Consider the following 20,577-nt stretch of genomic DNA (forward strand, 5'->3'; position numbering starts at 1 on the left):
ATTAAAATTCAAAATGACCTGGACAAAAGTGGTCAGAAGTAACGGACTGAAATTCAATAAGGACAGATGTAAAGTACTCCACTTAGGAAGGAACCATCAATTGCACACTACAAAATGAGAAAGGACTGCCTAGGAAGGAGTACTGTGGAAAGGGATCTGGGGGTTATAGTGGATCACAAGCTAAATATGAGTCAACAGTGTAACACTGTTGCAAAAAAAGTAAACATCATTCTGGGATGTATCAGCAGGAATGTTGTAAGCAAGACCTGAGAAGTAATTCTTTCACTCTCGTAAGGCCTCACTTGAGTATTGTGTCCAGTTCTGGGCACCACATTTCATAAAGATGTGGACAAATGGAGAAAGTCCAGAGAAAAGTAACAAAAATGATTTAAGGTCTAGAAAACATGACCTATGAGGAAAGATTAAAAAATTGGGTTTGTTTAGTCTGGAGAAGAGAAGATTGAGGGTGGACATAGCAGTTTTCAATTACATAAAAGGTTATTACAAGGAGGGCGTGAACATTGTTCTTCTTAACCTCTGAGGATAGGAGAAGAAGCAATGGGCTTAAATTGCAGCAAGGGAGGTTTAGATTGGACATTAGGAAAAACTTCCTAAGCTAGAGATGTTATGGAATCTCCAACAGTGGAGGTTTTTAAGAACAGGCTGACAAATACCTTTCAGGAATGGTCTAGTTATTGCTTAGTCCTGCTTTGAGAGCAGGGGACTGGACTAGATGACTTATTGAGGTCCCTTCCAGTCCTACATTTCTATGGTTCTGTGCCCCCCAGAGGCAGCCCAGGGCTTTCTGGGGGCAGGAGGGTAGCCCATGCCCCCCCCCCCACCATAGGTGGTCCTGGGCTCTGTGGAAGGAGGGGTTTCCCATACCTCCCATGGTGGCCCAGGGCTGTGGGGAGAGGTAGTTGCCCATGCCCCCCATAGGTGGCTCAGGGCTGTGGAGGGAGCGGGTTGCACATGCCCCCCATAGGTAGCCCAGGGCTGTGGGGGGAGGTAGTTGCCCATGTCCCCCATAGGTGGCCCAGGGCTGTGGGGGGAGGTAGTTGCCCATGCCCCCCATAGGTAGCCCAGGGCTGTGGGGGGAGGTAGTTGCCCATGCCCCCCATAGGTAGCCCAGGGCTGTGGGGGGAGGTAGTTGCCCATGTCCCCCATAGGTGGCCCAGGGCTGTGGGGGGAGGTAGTTGCCCATGCCCCCCATAGGTGGCCCAGGGCTGTGGGGGGAGGTAGTTGCCCATGCCCCCCATAGGTGGCCCAGAGCTGTGCGGGGAGCGGGTTGCCCATGTCCCCCATAGGTAGCCCAGGGCTGTGGGGGGAGGTAGTTGCCCATGTCCCCCATAGGTGGCCCAGGGCTGTGGGAGGAGGTAGTTGCCCATGCTCCCTATAGGTGGCCCAGGGGGCTGTGGGGTGAGCCGGTTGCCCATGCTGCCCATAGGGGGCAGGTGCCTTGCCCCTCCTAGGGAAGGAAAGGAAGCGGCGGCCGGAGGGCAGAGGCGGGGAGGGAAGGCGGGAAGCCAGCCAGAGCCCAGAGGAGGAGGCGCCCGGAGCAGCAGCGGCAGCAGCGGGGCAGGCAGGTGGTGTCAGTCTGGGCTGGAAGTTGGCCGCGCAGGAGCAGCCGGACGGGACCCGGGGAGTGGACTGGCTGAGAGGCAGCAGCCGGGGCAGGTGCCGGCTGCCCACGTGTGCGGGCGGCTCTCCCGCGGACCCTATGTGTGTGGCCCGGGAGCGCTCTCCCGCTGTGCTGCTTCGCGGGGCGCCCTCGGGATGCGGAACCTGCTGCTCCTTCTCTTCGCCGCCTGCTGCAGCGTGGGGCCGGTAAGTCCGCCGCTCGCCTCCGCCTCCCCCGGGGGCCCTGGGCTCCTGGCTGCGGGGAGAGGTGCCTGGTTCAGGACACAGCCCGGCCCTGCCAGAGGCAAAGGGAGGCTGCTGCTGCCGCGGGGCAGGAGCGAGACCTCGCCCCGCAATCCCCGTGCTGAGAGCCAGCCCGCAGCGCGTGTCCCCGGGGGGCTCCGGCCGCGCGGTGTGAGCCAGGCGGCGACTTTCACGTGCGGTGCGATTCCTTTGTGACCCGCGCGGGCGGCCCCAGGCTATGCAGGGGACAGAGCGGGGGGCTCTCGTAACCCCCTGACTTGCGGAGAACACGCGCCTGGGTTCAGCTGGAAAGGAGCAGGCGTGGGGCGTGGTTGGTTCGTGCAGTGAAGGGGCTCGCCCGCTTGTACAGGATCGAGCGGTGTAAGCCCAGTGTGAACGCGGTGATTATAGAACGGGTTGTGCCCATCCCAGCCAGGTGCACCGCGGGGCAGGCGCTACAGCAGCCCTTTGCTTGGGTGTCTCCTGAAAATGCCCAAGCTATTCACTGAGAAAGAAATGACTCAACCCTCTCAGTAGTTAAATTAAACAGACCTGGGTCCCGATCCTGCTCCCACTTAACTCTAGAGAAGGAGACTCGAGCTCTTAGCGAACATGTGGAGTGGGGCCAAATGTATCATCGGGCTGATGCTGCATTAATTACACCGCTGGAGTATTTACTCGTCAAGGTCATTCACTCGACGTTAAGGCTAGCCTTTTATCTTTAACATGCCGCTTTGTGCACATCAAGGGAGAGAAGGCAGTGAGTGACATTTGGGACTTATGTGCTGCAATATCTAGCACAGTGGGGTAGTGAAAACCCTTAATCTGAACGCTCTTCCCCTTGTGGGTTTCAATAAGCCTCAGAGCCAAAGTCTGCTCTCATTTGCACCGAAGTAAATCCATAATAATGTAATTTATTTAAACGGAGTTATCCTTTATTTACACCAATATAATGAGAGCATAATTTGGCCCTTTATATTATTTGTATGTATTTGTCTTTTCTTTTTTTAACTGATTCAAACGAAAACGGGAAACGGTCCCAGCAGAGGTTTGAGATGTTCTTAGAGTATTGTCAGAGGAGAGTTTGGAAGTGGTTATTATTTATGGCTAAAGAGTTTTACTCCCTGGAGTGTGTTGATTAGGGTAAAAATGATGTTGTTTAACTAACTTCTATACTGTGCATGTAATAATAATGACACTAAAATCCTTATGAAATTAGTTGCTGTAAAACCTTCCTTGTTTTAATTGAATCTAAAATTATGTTGTTTATTGACTATTTTATTAACTAGTTCATGGCTCAACTGGAGACACACAAAAGCATCTAACAACAGAACAGTTACCTTCTCTGCATTGTAAATTTAAAAACACAGACTATTGTGCACCAAACTTGGTAAGCCATACTGATGGTAAATGCAAAATGGCTGCCAGAAGCAAATTTTTGTGGTAAAATTATTGTATCTCAGGTGCCTGAAAAATTGATTTATTAATGGGAATGCTGACAGACACTAAACTACAGCAGTCCAGCTAAGTGTGTACGACAGCACAGGTCTATATTGACTACTTATGTAAACTATTCTTTGGTAGAACAGGGGGAAAGAGAGCCTAAAAGACCAATCAGCAGTACTGTATAGGATTGGGCCCTAAACTTTTAAACTCTGATAAAGTACATCTGAATTAAACTGGTTTCTGTATTAGAAAATGGATGTTGTTACATGCATCTGACATGCAGTGGGCATTTGAAAAAGAAGTATTGCATTAGTTGTAGTCTTTGGGTACTACAGAATTGTATTTTCTCAAAGGAGTAACCATCTTTATTAAATCTCAGTTTGCGCAATCCTTTCAATCCTGTGATGGAAGTTTTTTCACAAGTTTCTTTGCCAAACTGTTTACAGTATGATTTACACTCTGCATTGGTGGTTCTCCAGTAAATTGTTGTTTGTAATTCACACTAGCACTAATCATAAATAACAATGAGTAGGAGGCATAGTGCAGATTACCGAATTTTTGCAAATTGGCAGATCAAGACATTATAAAACAGGATAACACATCACAAAATATACTTCATTTATTTTGACAGTTTCTTGGCTACTGGGGCATGGACTGTATCTTCCTATTGGTTTATACATCACCTAGCACATTATGGCCCTGATCCGGATTGGGCATTTGAGTGCTACTAAAATACAGATAATTAGGAATAATAAAATAATAATACTCGCAGGTTTTTATTATTATTATTATTATTATTACACTTAGAAACCCTAACCTATATCAGGGCTCCATTGTGCTTGGCACTGTGCAAATACAGAGTAAGAGACAGTGCCTTTTCTGAAGAGCTTATGATTTTAATAGACAGTATAGAGGAAAGGTGGGAGAAAGGAAGTAACATTTCCATTTTACAAATGGGAAACTGAGGGTAATGCAGTCCTAGGATGCATCAGGCAAGGTATTTCCAGTAGAGACAGGTAAGTATTAGTACCATTATACAAGGCACTGGTGAGACCTCATCTGGAATCCCGTGTGCAATTCTGGTCTCCCATGTTTAAGACAGATGAATTCAAACCAGAACAGCTGCAGAGAAGGGCTACTAGGATGATCAGGAAAACCTATCTTATGCAAAGAGACTCAAAGACCTTTGCTAGTTTAACCTAACCAAAAGAAGTTGAGGGGAGATATGATTGCTTTCTATAAATATATCAGAGGGATAAATATCGGGGAATAGGAGCAGTTATTTAAATTAAGCACCAATGTAGACACAAGAACAAATGGATATAAACTTTTTTTATCTTGAAATTAGATAAATATTTCTAACCATCAGAGGAGTGAAGTTCTGGAACAGCCAGTAATCGGGGCAAAAAACCTAACTGGCTTTAAGACTGAGCTTGATATGTTTATGGTGGGGATGGTATGATGAGACTGCCTACAATGGCATGTAGCCGATCTGCGACTGCTAGCAGCAAATATCTCCAGTGACCGGTGATGGGACACTAGATGGGGAGGGCTCTGATTTACTACAGAGAATTCTTTCCCAGGTGCCTGGCGGGTGGGTCTTGTCCACATGCTCAGGGTCTAACTGATCGCCATATTTGGGGTTGGGAAGGAATTTTCCACCAGGTCAAGTTGGCAGAGACACCGGGGGTTTTTGGCCTTCCTCTGCAGCCTGGGGCACAGGCACTTGCAGGTTTAAACAGGTGTAGATAGTGGATTCTCTGTAACTTGAAGTCTTTAAATCATGATTTGAGGACTCAGGTAACTCAGCCAGAGGTTAGGGGTCTATTACAGGAATGGGTGGGTGAGGTTCTGTGGCCTGCAATGTGCAGGAGGTCAGACTAGATCAGGGGTCCCCAACGCGGTATTTATGTGCGCCCGCCTACTGGCTGCCGGACAAGCAAATGCCGAAATGCTGCCGAGAAGCAGCAAAGTCAAGAAGTGTTGCCGCCGAAATGCCACTGATTTTCGGCGGCATTTCGGCGGCGACGCTTCTTGGCGTTGCCACTTCTCGGCGGCATTTTGGCGGCTGCTTGTCTGGCAGCCACGGTCCTCGGCAGCTAGTCATCCGGCACCCGCCACACTAAAAGGTTGGGGACCACTGGACTAGATGATCATGGTGGTCCCTTCTGGCCTTAAAGGGTATGTCTACACAGCAATGTAAGCCCAGGCTCGAGCCTGGGCTCAAGCCTAACCCCCCCTTGTGTCCACATAGCAATTGTGTTAACTTGGGGCTCAGACCTAGGGTCCAGGGCTGGAGGGTCCGAGCCCATGTTAAACTGGGACCTTGAGTTTGAGCCCGATTGCTTTCCTGTATGCACACAGCCCAGGCTTGATTTGGGTTCAGGAAGTCCTCCGGATGTATCCAAGTTCCTTGGGGGAATTTCCTTAGTCCTCTCTAAGTGGACAATCTGTGGTACAATATGTTGCACACTATTGCAAACAGAAGCCACACCTCCCTTTACAAAGGCAGCCGCTCAGGTCAGCATTAACCCATTGTCTGCTAGCACACTACCAGAGAGTCTGCAGGGTTTTCAGTGGAGACCAATCAGAAGATGATTTTTGTAAAGACAGCTGCTTCCTGGTCACAAGAGCACAGCTAGATTTTGGTGCATGCCACCCAGGCATTCCTGCACACTCAGCCCCAGGGAGGGCAGGGCGGGCCTGGGAGCAAGGGCCAGAGAGTGGAGCAGGAACTAAGCAGCTGCCTTGCAGGGAGGGGGAGCGGCAGAGCTACCGGCTCAGCATGGCTGGGGGAGGATGACCCCCAGGACCCTGGCTCCTCCCTCTCCATGCAGGGCAGCCACTTGGTACCCGCTCCACTCTCCCTTCCCCCCTGCTCACCACGGGGCTGTGTGTGCAGAGGTGCCCTGGCAATATGCACTGTGAGGGTGGTGAGTGCGAACCAACCCCAAAACTTCCCCACAGCCTCCGGGGGATCCCTTATCCCTGCCTCCCAGGGTGCAGGAGGGGCAGGGATAAGAGATTCCCGAGGATGCTGGAGCACACTGCACCCCAGCCCCGGGGGATGCACTTCACTGCTCTGCAGCCAGAAGCAGGCAGGCTGGGGTGTGTCTCTGTTTTTCTTCTGAAACCTACATTTTATGTCAAACTTCAAAACAGACAAAAATAAATAGATAAAAAAACAACCAAACAAAACCACCTTCACTGAACATCCCATTATAAATAATTAAGAATCGCAGTTTCATTTTAATAGTTTGACAGCCATGGAGACTGCTGTCCTAATTATCCTCAGAATAGGTGCACATGGGAATGAGAGTTTTCCCACAGTGCAACATATTCATAGTGCTAGAGTGTCAACACTGGGGGGAGGAAGGCACTCTGGGATAGGATTACTTTGACTCGGGTCTTTGCACTGCAGTGTGGACGCCAGAGCCCTAGGTTCCAGTATGGGTCAGAAAATCCTTAACCTAGGGTTAAAATGCAGTGTAGACACTCAAGCCCAGGATTTCTTGACATGGGTCAGCTGACTCGAATCCCACTAATCCTAGGCTTACATTGCTGTGTAGACAAAGGCTACATCTACACTACGGGGGGGGTCAATTTAAGATACGCAAATTCAGCTACGTGAATAGCGTAGCTGAATTCGACGTATCGCAGCCGACTTACCCCGCTGTGAGGACGGCGGCAAAATCGACCTCCGCGGCTTCCCGTCGACGGCTCTTACTCCCACCTTCGCTGGTGGAGTAAGAGCGTCGATTCGGGGATCGATTGTCGCGTCCTGACGGGACGCGATAAATCGATCCCCGAGAGGTCGATTTCTACCCGCCGATTCAGGCGGGTAGTGTAGACCTAGCCAAAGTCTATGAGGTGCTCAGAGAACAAGGGTCAAGTTTTCAGAAGTGCTTAACACTCATGAACTTCCACTGTGATGCTATGGCCAGATTGTATAGAATATCCAGTGCTCTGACTCCTGAAAATCTGGTCTTAATTGACTTGCCCAAGGTCAAACAGGAAATCTGCAGCACAACCAGGACTTGAACCTAGATCTCCTGACCCACGCCACTGCCTTAAACCCAAGACCATCCTGCCTCTCACTTATTTATAATATTTCATAGTGTACTAACTGATGTTCTAATATTATGCAAAAGTAATGGTGTTTTGTAAATTAGACCTCGTTACAGGACTCTATTATTAAATCTTTGCTGACAAGGGGAGAGAGAGAGACCATCACTTTGTGTGTGAATTACAAAATGTGCACATGATTGAACAGTTCAGCAAAGTCTTACTGCCTTATAATTTTGTTTCATTTGCTTAATCTTGCTGCTGTATTCCTAAAGACTAAAATGTATTATTATTATAAATGTATTATAAATATTTTCTGTTGTCCTTACCCCCTCAACTCTGCCAACATTTCCACCCTTACCCTCGTGCTTGTCAATGTATTGCACAGTCACCTGTTCCGTGCAGACTCCTGTGCATCGTGTGAGCTTCTTGAGTTCATTCCTCCAGTTCTCCTACTGTGCTGCCTGCCATGAATCTCATTGACTTGAATAAAAAAAATCTCTATTTGTTGTTCCCCTTCCTCTAGCCTCTATCTACCTAACAGTCAGTGCTCATGAGCAGGGACCCTCCCTTCTTGACTGTCTTGAAAGTGCCTGGCGTATTGTGGGCAGTACTATAAGCAAAGGATGAATAATGATAACAACACAGCTCTGTTTTAAACTGAGTTTCCCACTGCATACTACTTGCTTAAATCAAAGAATAGGTAATGAAGTATTGTGACCCCCAGAAGGTAATGGTCACACTATGACAAAGAAAAGCAAATGTTATTACATTAAAGATGGTGCAGTTTGATTGCTTGACACACATACTGATGCAAATTCAGCTTTTCTAAACTGAAGCAGCTTTCTTTAAAAAATCAAAAATGTACTTGTCGCCCCATTAAGGATGTTATATTGGAGTACAGATTGACACACTGTCTTTCTGTAGGGCGGAGGGAAAGTTTCTCAGAAGAACATTGGTAAATACACTATGTTGTCAAGGGCTCTTTTTTGTAAATGGCAATGTTGGTTTTGGAATGCTTCAGAAAGGAGTTGAGGAGGACTTCTTTTTATGGAAGAGCATTATATTAATGTTTCATTTTGAAAAGCTAAAATGCATGAACTTTGAGAAAGGACTGTCCCTAGCACACTCTTAAGGGCTTAAAATAATGAATACAAATTGTGAATTCTTTGATTGGTAGTTGCATCCATTATGGATCATTTTAATTAAAAAGCTTTAAGACCCAGGCCTGTTTGTTCATTTTAAACAGGTGAATGGCATCCACCCAGAATGCAGATTTCAGCTGGAGATTCATGAGGAGGAAATAAGATGTATGGAACTTCTAAACAGTGTCAAAACAGTGGCGTTTAAAGGTAAGAAAAAGATGTGCTGCAATGCACAGACAGCTTGTAAAGAAAAAATCCCTATTCATCAGCACTGTTGAACTTCTTTGACAGTTAAAATTACATTTTCAGAATTTATTTGTGCTGTGACTGTACTTTTTATGAATTGGATAATTCATGCTGACTTCGTATTGAAAATAAAAACTAAGGATGAGAGACCTAATTAACGTTCTGATGCACATGGCAATTCAGATACAGGATTGAATTCATCCTTGATGTATCTCCATTGAAATCTATGGAGTTATGCCACGGGTGAACTTGGACCTCACAGTTTTATTAAAAGAAACACCCCCCCCCCAATTTTCTGGATACAATAACGTTTAAAATATACACATCCAGCTTACTGTACCTAGATGGAGGAGAAAGGAGAAAGAAAGTAACCTATAATTAGATTTTGTGAGAAGGAGACCAGTTGCATTTTTTTTTTTTCAGTTTTAAGCTTTTAGGGGATTTTCTCTGCAGTTGTAATGTGAGTGGAAGGTAAGATGATCAGAAAACAAATAAAAATGTATAACATTTTCCTTGAAGTAGGGGCCTCTGACAAGGTCACCAGTTCACAGAGCAAACATACTTTTCAGTATGAAGGTAAGAAATGTACCCTGGCATTTTCAGTGTGAAAACAATAAATAATCTAGTGATGCAAAGGAAAAGCAGATTGTAGCATTAAAGTACCTAGAATGGAAGTCCTGAGTAAGAACTTTGTTTAAAAAAAAACCAACAATTTATTATCATTTGTAGGTAAGGTGTTTCTCAGCTGGAAGAATATGTTTATTATATTTATATTTTCATTACAATTATTAGTGTTATATTATATTTGTATAAGCCATATGGCCAGAAGCTCCAGAGGGGAAAGAGTTCTCTACTCCCTCTATTGATGAAAAGGGCAAAGTGCTGCCATAAAAACCTCTTTTTTGCACAGACCCCTATACACTCTTTGGGACGCTTGAGATGAACTTGGGTTCCAGGGAGGCTCTGAGAGGGAAAACCGCTATTACCTTGTGGTAAAAAGTTCATTTCTAGAGCTGGCTAGGAATTTTGCAGTTTCCACAAAATCAAAATTTTTCATGGGGAAATTTTTTTATTTTCAGTTGAGAAAATTGAAATTAAATATTCTGAATTGAAATATTTCATTTTTTATCGGGCACAATGCATTTCATTTTGAATCAGTTCAACAAAACATGAAACTGCATTTCCCTATCAGCACATGGCCTTGTGGAATTGTAGTTCAGGCCCAATTCCCTCTTATGGGCTGGGCTCCCTCGAGGACTACATCTCCCATAATGGAATGGGGATTTCCCTCTGATTGAGCCATGTGGTGCATAATGAGTTTCTTCTCCCCTGCGCAATCTCTGTGGGATTCAACACCGCAAAACTTGCCAAACTGCCAGGTGTCAGCAACGTCCCTTTACTATGACCCCTATTTCGTGATCCCCTGGAGGTCTCTTAGATTTCAGTGTGTGACTCCTAGAGTATATATTCAAATATGCATTTGCCTGCACTAACACAGAAAAAATATACTGCTTTTGACTATCATTTCTCCCTTTGATTAATCTGGCTCAGGCATTAGAAGAAGTGCAGTTTTAATAACAGTGACTGTCATGGACATTGATATCTGTTCCAAGAAAATTCCCACTGAAATCATTCATCTACTCCTAGATTCTGTATTCATAGTGAAATTGTTTTATGGAACTAAGTGTTAAAGGAAGTGTTAAATGTTACATGAAAAATACTAGTGCATAGCCAAATGGTGAAATGATTACTAGGCCTGGTGAAATGATTAATCTTAAATTAATAAATTCACTATGAGCTATTTAAAAATCCCAACTTAGTTAACTTCCAAATCCAGTTGTGCTGTTCACTGTTGCTGGGCTGGTCCAAGGAGGAGATCCCTGCTGTGAATTTCAGCTGCCTTTGGCTTTTGGAGAGGAAGTGCTAATGTGATGCTTTGACTTTTCTGAGGGGTTTCCTTTCAACAGGTTGTTCAAGCCCTCCTACCATTTTATGGTGGTGGTTTCCCAAAAGGAATCTGCATACTTCTCCTCACGCCTTGCAAGGAAGCAGTACTTCTGACAGTACTGATTCAGTGCAGTGGGGCAGAAGGGACCCAGCGGTGGAAGATGGGCTTGCACATGTAATTAAGTGCTAGGCTGGAGAATACATCCAGGGGAATGAATCCAGTTTATGGGGTGTATGTTTTGACACCCTTGGATAATTTATGTCTACAACTGATGTTAAAGGTAACTTCTACCAAGAAACTGGCCAAATGGCACCCCTAGGCTAATAATACTCACTTGCATATCCAGAAATATTTGTTATATGTGTGTTGATGCACCAATAAACTGTCTCTGTTCATGAACAAAATATCCTAGTTTAAGGAATCTTCTATACTCAGACATACACACCCTTCACATTTGTGTTACGCTCTGATGCACTCCAAAACAGCAATCCCAAAACACCAGGAAATTGAAGCAACGTAGGTTGTCAATCAAAACATGTAATAACCACGAACCAGTTAAGTCAGCAATAGTATGAACAAAACATAGCCCAAATGGCAGGCATATAGCGGCAGGCCTTGAGTAACTACACACCCCCAACCAGTGCTTAGCTGGAGCCGGTTCACACCGGTTCACGCGAACCAGTTGTTAAATTTTGAAGCAGTTTTAGAACCGGTTGTTAAAAATTGTTATGAAAACAAATGTTATAAAATGAACTCAAAACCGAATAATCTTAATCTTATAAAACGGTGTAGAAAATAATACGGTGTACAAAATAAACTTCAAATGCAAAGGGACGCGAAATTCGAGCAGTTAGAGCCGTTTCTACAACAGATAAATTAAGATTTATGTTGCTATGCGCGTGCATGTCTAATGTCATCGCAGGCTGCGACTCGGTCGCATCCAAGTTCGTGCTGATGCAAGACAAATGTCTAGTTTATTATTTTATTAACAGGGGTCGCACTTGCCTTGTTCGTGCACTTGCTCAACTGTTTTCTATACAATTCAACACAATCAGTGAGTCATAGTCAGTCTGTTTGTTTCTAGTAAATTGCATGTGATATTTCGGTGTGTAATACTAACTGGACTGTTATTCGAAGATTAAAGTTTTCTATTCAATATTATTTACCCTTCATAATGAAATGCCAGAAAAGCATTAGTGATTGGTTTTCCAATAAAATGACAAAATCATTAGTCAGTAATTCTAGTAGTGAAAATAATGATTTAAATACTGAAAATGCCGATGACAATAATTTTGGTGATGAATCATCTGAAAATGTGTCCGCAATAGAAGAGGATTTACATGATTGTGAAAATTTAGTACCCAATTGTTGGACTTCCGAGCAGGCACAATATTTTTTAAAGAAATATAATGGCTTGATAATTGAAGGCAAAAAGCTTGGCTGTTCCCACTGTGCAAATACGTCACATTTGGGGTCCTTGGAGGAAAATCTTTACACATTTCTTCGGAATGGCGAAAGTGTACTATTAAAGCATCGGAACTGATAAAAAAGTTCAGCAAGCTTCATTAAGAAAAAAAATGAAGGAACATTTTGAATCAAGCTCTCATTTGAGAGTTATAAATATTTTAAATGAATCTAAAAAAGAACCTCTCACTACAGTGATTGATAAATTTACTGAAAAAAATATTGCAATAACCAGCAAAATTTTCAACATAGTTTACAGCTTAGTAAAAAGAAAACGACCAATGTCCGATATGGAGGATGAAGTAGAGCTACAAATTAAGAATGAAACCTATTTAGGGAACTGCCAAATCTCATGATCAGCCTTGCTCTAAACCTCATATCATAAAGGTCATTAAGAAATAGCAATGCTAAGTAAGCAGTTTTAGTAGGGAAGAAAACAGAATGTGACATCAGCCTGTGGCAATGAAGAAAAGCAGGTCAATAGGAATGCATTACTAGTTATGTTTAAATTATGTTGGGGACACTGGAAAAGGAGGGAGGGGTTTTGACTCTAGCTCCTAACTGTTTCCTTTATAGAACCTAGCATCATCCTTCTAACTGAGCAACATGTAAATTCTCTCTTTGAGGTGTCAATTCAGAACACACATACTGTAGATGTATATTTAGGGATCATTCAGATCCATGGATCAGATCTTACTTTCTCAAAAAGCATTTCCCATCTGTGGTTATATATTTGTCCCTTCGCTTCTGTTAAGGCTCTTGGCTGTAAGGATCAGACTAAAAAGGTTCAGGACAGCAGGAAATAACTTTGCACCTTTTTGAGCACTGCTCAGTTGTAGGTAAATTCTCATTCTTATTATTTGTTAAGCACCAACAGTGTGCCCTATGCTGAGGTAAGAAATGTTACAGATTGTTACATGATTTGCTGACCTTGGCATTAAAATGCCTACCAGAACTATGTCTGTTCTTCTGAGATGGACATTCTGGTGGTATGCACACATCTGATTTGGGAGTTCACTGGTTTATGAACTATATGCATTGTAGTGGTGTTGAAAGGGTCTTCAATATTGATTTTTTTTTAGATCAGTAGTAGAGAGTGTGAATATCTGTGGTTGGAAATACCAGCAATATATAGATCAGTGGTCCCCCCTAACTTTTTCTGTTGCATCCCCCCTTACCCTTAATGGAATCTTTCTGTGGTCCCCTGGAGCCATGGTCAGGAGCCAGGGCCGGGAGCTGGGAGGGGGACTGGAGCCGCGGTTGGGGTTGGGAGCTGGGCCTGGGGGCCGGGGCTGGGGCCATGGCCAGGAGTGGGGCAGCGGCCAGGGGCCAGAGCTGCGCCTGGGGGTGGGGCTGGGGCAGAGCGGTGCTGGCCCCATTGCACCTTCCCAAATGTTCCTGCACCCACCCCCTATGGGGTGCACCATCCAGGTTGGGGACCACTGATGTAGATGATATGCATCTGTCAGGATAGGTTCATCAATGGCTATTAGCCAGGATGGTCAAGGACACAACCCCATGCTCCGGGTGTCCCTAAACCTCTGATTGCCAGAAGCTGGGACTAGACACCAGGGGCCGGATCACTTAATAATTGTTCATTCCCTCTGAAGCATCTAGCATTGGCCACTGTCAGTAGAGTGGATACTTGGCTAGATGGACCATTGTTCTGACCCAGTATGGTCTTCTTATGTTCTTATCTCTACATCTCCTGCTGTCCAATCGCAAGAGATGTAGTGATATCCAATATTGCATCCAATTCTAGGACACTATGCTAATTTAAGTGGGCCCTCAACCCAATTAGCCCAACTATCTCAGCTTCTCTCTGCAAGACCATGGCTGGTTATGGTGGCTGCACTCATCCATTTAGTTGAATGTTCTAGCTAGCTTTAGGCAGAGGAGAGAACTGACTTGTCAGTCATTTACTGCTAGTAAAGAGACTAAAATTACCATTAAAAATAACAGGAGTACTTGTGGCACCTTAGAGACTAACAAATTTATTAGAGCATAAGCTTTCGTGGGCTACAACCCACTTCCTCTGAAACCTAAAATTACCATTACTAGTTTTCTAAATATGCGGTGTTCATGTGTGTTGAGGTTTGGTGTTTGTTATAACACTAGTATTCAAAGAACATATTTATAAAGAATGTCCAAATTATTGTGATGTAAGATCATAGATGCAAGTCCTAAACTTTATTACAATGGAAAACTGTCTTTTAAACATCTTTAGCATGACTTTCTACTGCTAATGTTCTAGATAAAGTTCAGGGCCATTCATGCATACATTCATCCATTCAGGCATACAAACAAATATTTATAATCCCCAAACAATATTAAAAGTAGGGCTGGTCAGGAAATGAGGACATTTTCCCTGGAAAATTTCCCCATAAACATTTTTTTCATTTTTGCTTGACATTTTAATGTTTTCATTTTGGTTTCAATAGTTAAACTTGTTGTAAAAAAAAACAGAACAGCCACACATTGAAAATGTTTGTTTGCCAAAAAATTTTTGTTTAGGAGTTTTGGTTGTCTGATGTAAGATTGAAAAATTTCAAGGTAAGCAGATACTTTTTCTGAAAATTTTAATTTGATCAAAACCCAATAATTGGTCAAAAAATTTCAATAGAATTTTTTTTAACAACTCTATTTATTAGACTAAGTCCAAAGATACATTAGAAAAGAAGTATTTTTGATCAATAAAAGCCAAGTTATATTTAAGTTTATTTGTTTTAACCAAGGAAATCTGTTTGTTTTATAGTCTAGCCTTGCAAAATTCTACTTGCAAGGGCTAGTAATTTTTATTAACTAGCAAGTAAATTTTTTTGTTTCATTTAACTCCATTACGTATTGTTGGGCAACCAGATTCTCTCTGGACTAGTAAATATTCAGGACAACTGTGCAAGACTGCTTCAGCCCCTTGCAGCCAATATTGCATGGATTGTTCACAGCCTTGCACTCAGTATAGTCATTGTGATGAAATGCAGCCCTGTATTCACATCCTACACACTATTGTTATAATCTTTGTACATGGCATGCCTTGTGAGGTATCGTTTGAAAACTCATAACTTGTGGATCAGTAATATCATGGTAAAATGCATATAGCAATGTTAATGTGTAAAGATATGAAGTTGAACATGAGCTGAAATCATGACTAAAGTGTGCTTCCCAGATAAGTCTGGGGAGCGGCTAAACCAGTTTCTCAAAGACAAAGGACAAGCTGATGCCCCATTCAGGGGTCAGCAAAGCTGATGGACCATCACCTGTGAAGTAGCCATTCTTTGGCAAGAAAGGGGGGACAGGGACAAAGAGATCTGCATCTTAGCAAAGAAACAGTATGAGGTCTCCTTCCTCCATCAGACCCCCTATCTCTTGCTTCCCAGCTGGAAATGCTTTTCAAAGAGGGACTGAAACTATAAAAAAGAGGAGCAAACACCCCAAGTTTGCCCTCTCTCTCCCTGCCCATCTCATGCTCCACACTTGAGAGGACAAAGGAAACAGCCATTGGACTCTGGGGAAGAGGTCCTGACCTGAAAGTTTGGTCAGTAATGCTGTTGGAAACATGTGGTGAGAAACTTTCCTTTGAATCTAATATAGTTTGTTAAGCTCGGCACTAGAAAGCATTTTTATCTTTATTTTCTTCTAACCATTTTTGCCTTTTATGCCTCATCACTTGTCCTCACTTAAAATCTCTCTCTTCGTCGTTGATAAACTTGTTTTATTATTTTATCTAATCCAGTGTGTTTAACTTAAGTGTCTGGGTAATTCCATTTAAGGTGTTATTTTATTCCCTTCAAGGAATAACAGATTTAATGCATTTGGACTGTCTGGGAGAGAGCGGGGCAGTACAAGGCATACTTTTCTGGTGTGTTGGGATTACCCTGCAGGATAACCAAGGCTGTTGAGATCCAGAGTGTGACTGGCAGGCTGCAGTTACACAAACACAACTGGGGGTGACCTGCATGCTGGCAAGCTGTTTGTGAGTGGTCCAGGTTGGGCACTACAACAGTAAGGCATTGCAAGGCACCCCAGGTTGCCCAGCCAGGGGGACACAGCCCCCCTCTGATCTGAATCGCACCCTGTTATGTCAGTCATTTACCCCTGTGCAAAGTAAATGTAAAGCAGACATAAAAGGATACTATCAAAGTAACACTGAGTTAGTGTCAGAGAAAGCTGGTATGGAACTGTTATGGCTGTGGTCACCTTCTTTTCATTAGCATTAAGTGAGCTTGTTCTAAATTTGCTTTGTTCCCAAGCCTGTAATTTCTTTGCCCTTCTGTCTTTTCCTCTCATTCTCATTTACATATCAAAAGATGCAGAAATAATTTCTGTCGATATGTTTGTAAACTGCCCTGTATGCTGTACTGCATAGTATTGCATTCAGAGGTTTGGACTGGAAAAATGTTGCCCATAGGAACTGAGGCCTCTTCAACTTATGGTCTGATTACCATGTGAGTGGAAATCAAGTACAAAATATAACTGCTTCCCAAACTTTAAAACAAACCATGGCCTAGCTGACAACCTACTGGCTCATTTTCAGATGGCTTTCATTTTATCTTGTTTATTATATACCAGTCCTTTACTAAAAAGTATTAAACACTCCTCCTCCCAGAGTTCTTCAAGACTTTGTTTGAATTGGCACTCTCTGCTATAATCCAATTGAAAAGTGCCACCTAGTGGTTTATTAATGATATGATATATTATTATATTTATTCCTATCCAACCTAGTGTTGTGTATTTTTAGGTGGATAGAATCATATATACCTAAATAATTTTCATTCAAGAAGATAGGAGCCGAGATACCATGGTGATGCATGTAGTCTCTGTACATACACAAACAGAAAGATGAGAAATGCACTTTAGTTTACTGTGTCTTTCATGCTGAATGCATCACAATCTTACAGTCCAAACATGCAAATAAAATGTGTACTATAGGCTAATGTAGAAGATAATAGTGATGGGGTGGGAACAGCGATTCCATGGCCAGGTTTCAGGGAAGCCTATTGAGCAAAGGGAAGCTGCTAGGTTGTGAGGGATTGGAGTTGATTGTTTTATTACATGGTGGGAGTCATAGGCCAGGGAGAAGAAAGGGTCCTTATGAGGAAACTTGAAAAGAGAATCAGTTAGGGTCAGGGAAGCTCTCCCAGGCAGTGGAGTATCATGGAAGAAGGAGCTGTTCTCTGAGTGTGGTAGCTGTAGTGGGTGGAGGTAAAGAGAAGTATAGTATTTGAGATGTATGGGGAATGGCATGGAGATAAGTCAGAGAAATAACACTACTGGCACAGTACATTCTGTGTATGTATGTGTCAGGGTGGGAAGGTACACAGCGAATAATCAAGACTTAAGAGTTTATTTGTTCAGGAGAGGAAATGCATAAATGAATCTAACATGGTGGGAATGTGCTCCCATTTCTGGGGCACCCATGAGAAGGTAAGCTGCTGCATTTTGGACAAGCTGAAATGCAGAGAAATGAATATCAGGGATTATGTAAAATAAGGGATTGAAATTATTCAGATGAGAAAACAAAAGCCCTGAGTAACTCTCTTCCAAGAGGAATTAATGAGATGTGGTTGAATCTGGGCTTTATTTGGGGATAGTAGGGAACAGAGAGATGGGGATGGCATGGTAAAGATTCCAGGGGAGATTGGATGAATCTAGAATCTGAACATTTTTTTGGAAATTCCACAAAAGATTCTTGTGGGAAAAGTCTTCCCACCATTGTGAGTATGACACTCACTATATTGACGCCACCATCTACCATTTCTACCAGTCAGGGGTTTGACTTTCCTTAAAATATGGCAGCAAACATGTGCTACTTAATATTATTTTTGTACTTAATTAAAATGATTGTAATATATTATTATACATTTAGGTCTTGACCTAAGTTGTCATTTTCATATTAAATTTTAAATAGGTTTATTTTTTAAAAGAAAACCTATATTAACCTTAAATTAAATCCTAACCTTAAATTAAAAAATCAAATTTGAATAAGAATGATTTTTATCTACCCTGAGATTAACTAATGTAAGTATAACACCTGAATTGCTGGCTGTATCCCACCCCTAAAAAATACTTAGGGCAGGTCTTCACTACAGGGGGGGGTCGATTTAAGATACGCAAATTCAGCTACGCGAATAGCGTAGCTGAATTCGACGTATCGCAGCCGACTTACCCCGCTGTAAGGATGGTGGCAAAATCGACCTCCGCGGCTTCCCGTCGACGGCGCTTACTCCCACCTCCGCTGGTGGAGTAAGAGCGTCGATTCGGGGATCGATTGTCGCGTCCCGACGAGACGCGATAATTCGATCCCCTAGAGGTCGATTTCTACCCGCCGATTCAGGCGGGTAGTGTAGACCTAGCCTCAGATATTTTCAAAAAGGGAAAATCCAATAGACTCAAAGGAGGAGACCACCCCTTTTTCAGCAAGTGGAATACTGCTGTTGTTTCTTAATACTCCTGTGACACTTTCTTGAGGCATTCAAAACCATAGATCACTGTATTACCCCCCTGCTCTGCAAGAGAGAGAGAGAGAGAGACTTGCTGGTGCTAACCTGGGTGATGCCTCCTTGTCACACCAGTCTGTTTGCGATCCCAGACAAACTTCTCAGAACTCTGCCAGATCTTACTTTGCCTTATAGATTAACGCTTGCTGTATCCCAGTTCCCGAACTTCCCAGAAGTGTTCCCCTGTAGTGTCCGGTCCCTGTCACTGGGCACTCACAGTAATTACCAAGTCTGCTGCCTCCAGAGACCACAGTGTACACACCAGCTTATTTGAGTCAACTGAGAAGGCAAACTCTACTTAATATCACAGCACTGAGATGACTTTATAGTAAAAAGAGAATAAGCTTATTAACAAAGAACAGAAATTCACAGATTCAAGTGAGTGTGGAGTAAGAATAATGGAAACAGTGATGTTACAAATAAAACAAAAGTATAACAACAAGCTTCTAAGACACTAATCATAACTTTCAACAGGCTAAATCTTTGTCGAAGGTCAGTTTCTCACCTAAAGCAGTCGTTCTCAACGAGGGGTCTGCGGCCCCCTAGGAGGCCTCAAGCAGGTTTCAAGGGGGCCTCCAAGCAGGGCCGGCATTAGACACACTGGGGCCCAGGGCACAAAGTCAAAGCCCCACCACATGGGGCTGAAGCTGAAGCCTGAGCAATGTAGTTTGTGGGGGCCCCGGTGGCATGGGGCCCCAGGCAATTGCCCTGCTTGCTACTCCCTAATGCTGGCCCTGGCTTTATATGCAGAAAACCAGTCATTGTGGCACAGCTGGGCCGTGGAGTTTTTATAGCAATTTGGGGGAGAGGGGGGAGGAGGCTCAGAAAGAAAAAGGTTGAGAACCTCTGACCTAAAGCACCCTCTCAGCTCAGCACCAGGATCCAGCTTTCATGAGTGCAAAGAACTAAAGGGGTTCTTTTCACATCCTTTTATAGTCCAGCAAACCTTTGAAAGGTATAGTTTTGAAGAGCACCCACAGTTAAGATCCTTTTCCCCTGCTGTCTATGCTCTAGTGTGCTGACACCATGCTGCTTTCTCAGCCTCTTGTTAACTTGTTCTTCCAGTTCATCTCAGGTGCAAATAAGTTTATATTTGGCTTATCCTGCTTAATTCACATCACAGATCTAAGCAGTAAATCAACATTCCTTTGTCTGGGAGCATTTTGTTTATCAACTGTGCCTGGTTACATAGTTTAAACGTATTTTTAGTACGTGCATACAACTTCTTGAATTAGAACCCCAGATACATCTTGCAATGTTTCAGATGACCAGTATGATACAAGCTTTCATTTGATACTATGCGTGACATTCTTTATAGATAAATACTATGACAGTAATGTGTTAGGTGTAGTGAGTTTGTCAGGTGTGATAGAAGTTGCTGTTACATGACAGTGAACGCTTTGCCAGTTGGCAGTGAGGATCTGTTAGAGTCACAACTCCTAAGTATGTGAATAGCCTTATGAATATTCTATTCAATGTCTGTAATGTATGTACAACATTGGACATGGTAGTTCTTGTTAGGAAGATTACTAGGACTGTTAAAAACAATCTATATTTTTTCATGAAATTGTGTATGATTTTGTGAAAATTAATATTTGTCTAACTATCTCAAAGTTTTTGCCCTTGAAAATTGGATAAAGAACAGTAGCCACTCAATTATCAAGATTGAGATTTTTCAGGTTTTTAACTAAATGTTTCCAAATTGGAAGATGTCTATACCTCTTATTTCATAGTTTTCAAATTTTGTTGCAAATATTTTGCCTAGCTATATGACATTGGTTAGGTGAAGTGCTTTTCTAACAACAAAAATGTATATGACTGAAATGTCATGTCACCAAAGGTACATAATAAAGGGGAGAAGATAATTTGAGAGCCCAGAAAAGAATATATTTTTAGATTGTAG

At 43.1% G+C, this 20,577-nt stretch overlaps 1 protein-coding gene across 1 annotated transcript in view; it reads left to right on the forward strand.

Moving 5' to 3' along the window:
- The first annotated feature begins 1,776 nt into the window (after positions 1 to 1,776).
- VIPR2 (vasoactive intestinal peptide receptor 2) overlaps positions 1,777 to 20,577 on the forward strand; it is an 89,310-nt gene continuing 70,509 nt past the window's right edge. The window contains exons 1-2 of the mRNA XM_065399058.1: positions 1,777 to 1,827; positions 8,624 to 8,726. Coding sequence (XP_065255130.1) covers positions 1,777 to 1,827; positions 8,624 to 8,726 — 154 coding nt within the window. The remainder of the gene's footprint in view (positions 1,828 to 8,623; positions 8,727 to 20,577) is intronic.

Source organism: Emys orbicularis, chromosome 2, assembly GCF_028017835.1.
Source record: "Emys orbicularis isolate rEmyOrb1 chromosome 2, rEmyOrb1.hap1, whole genome shotgun sequence".
NCBI classification, from domain to species: Eukaryota; Metazoa; Chordata; order Testudines; family Emydidae; genus Emys; species Emys orbicularis.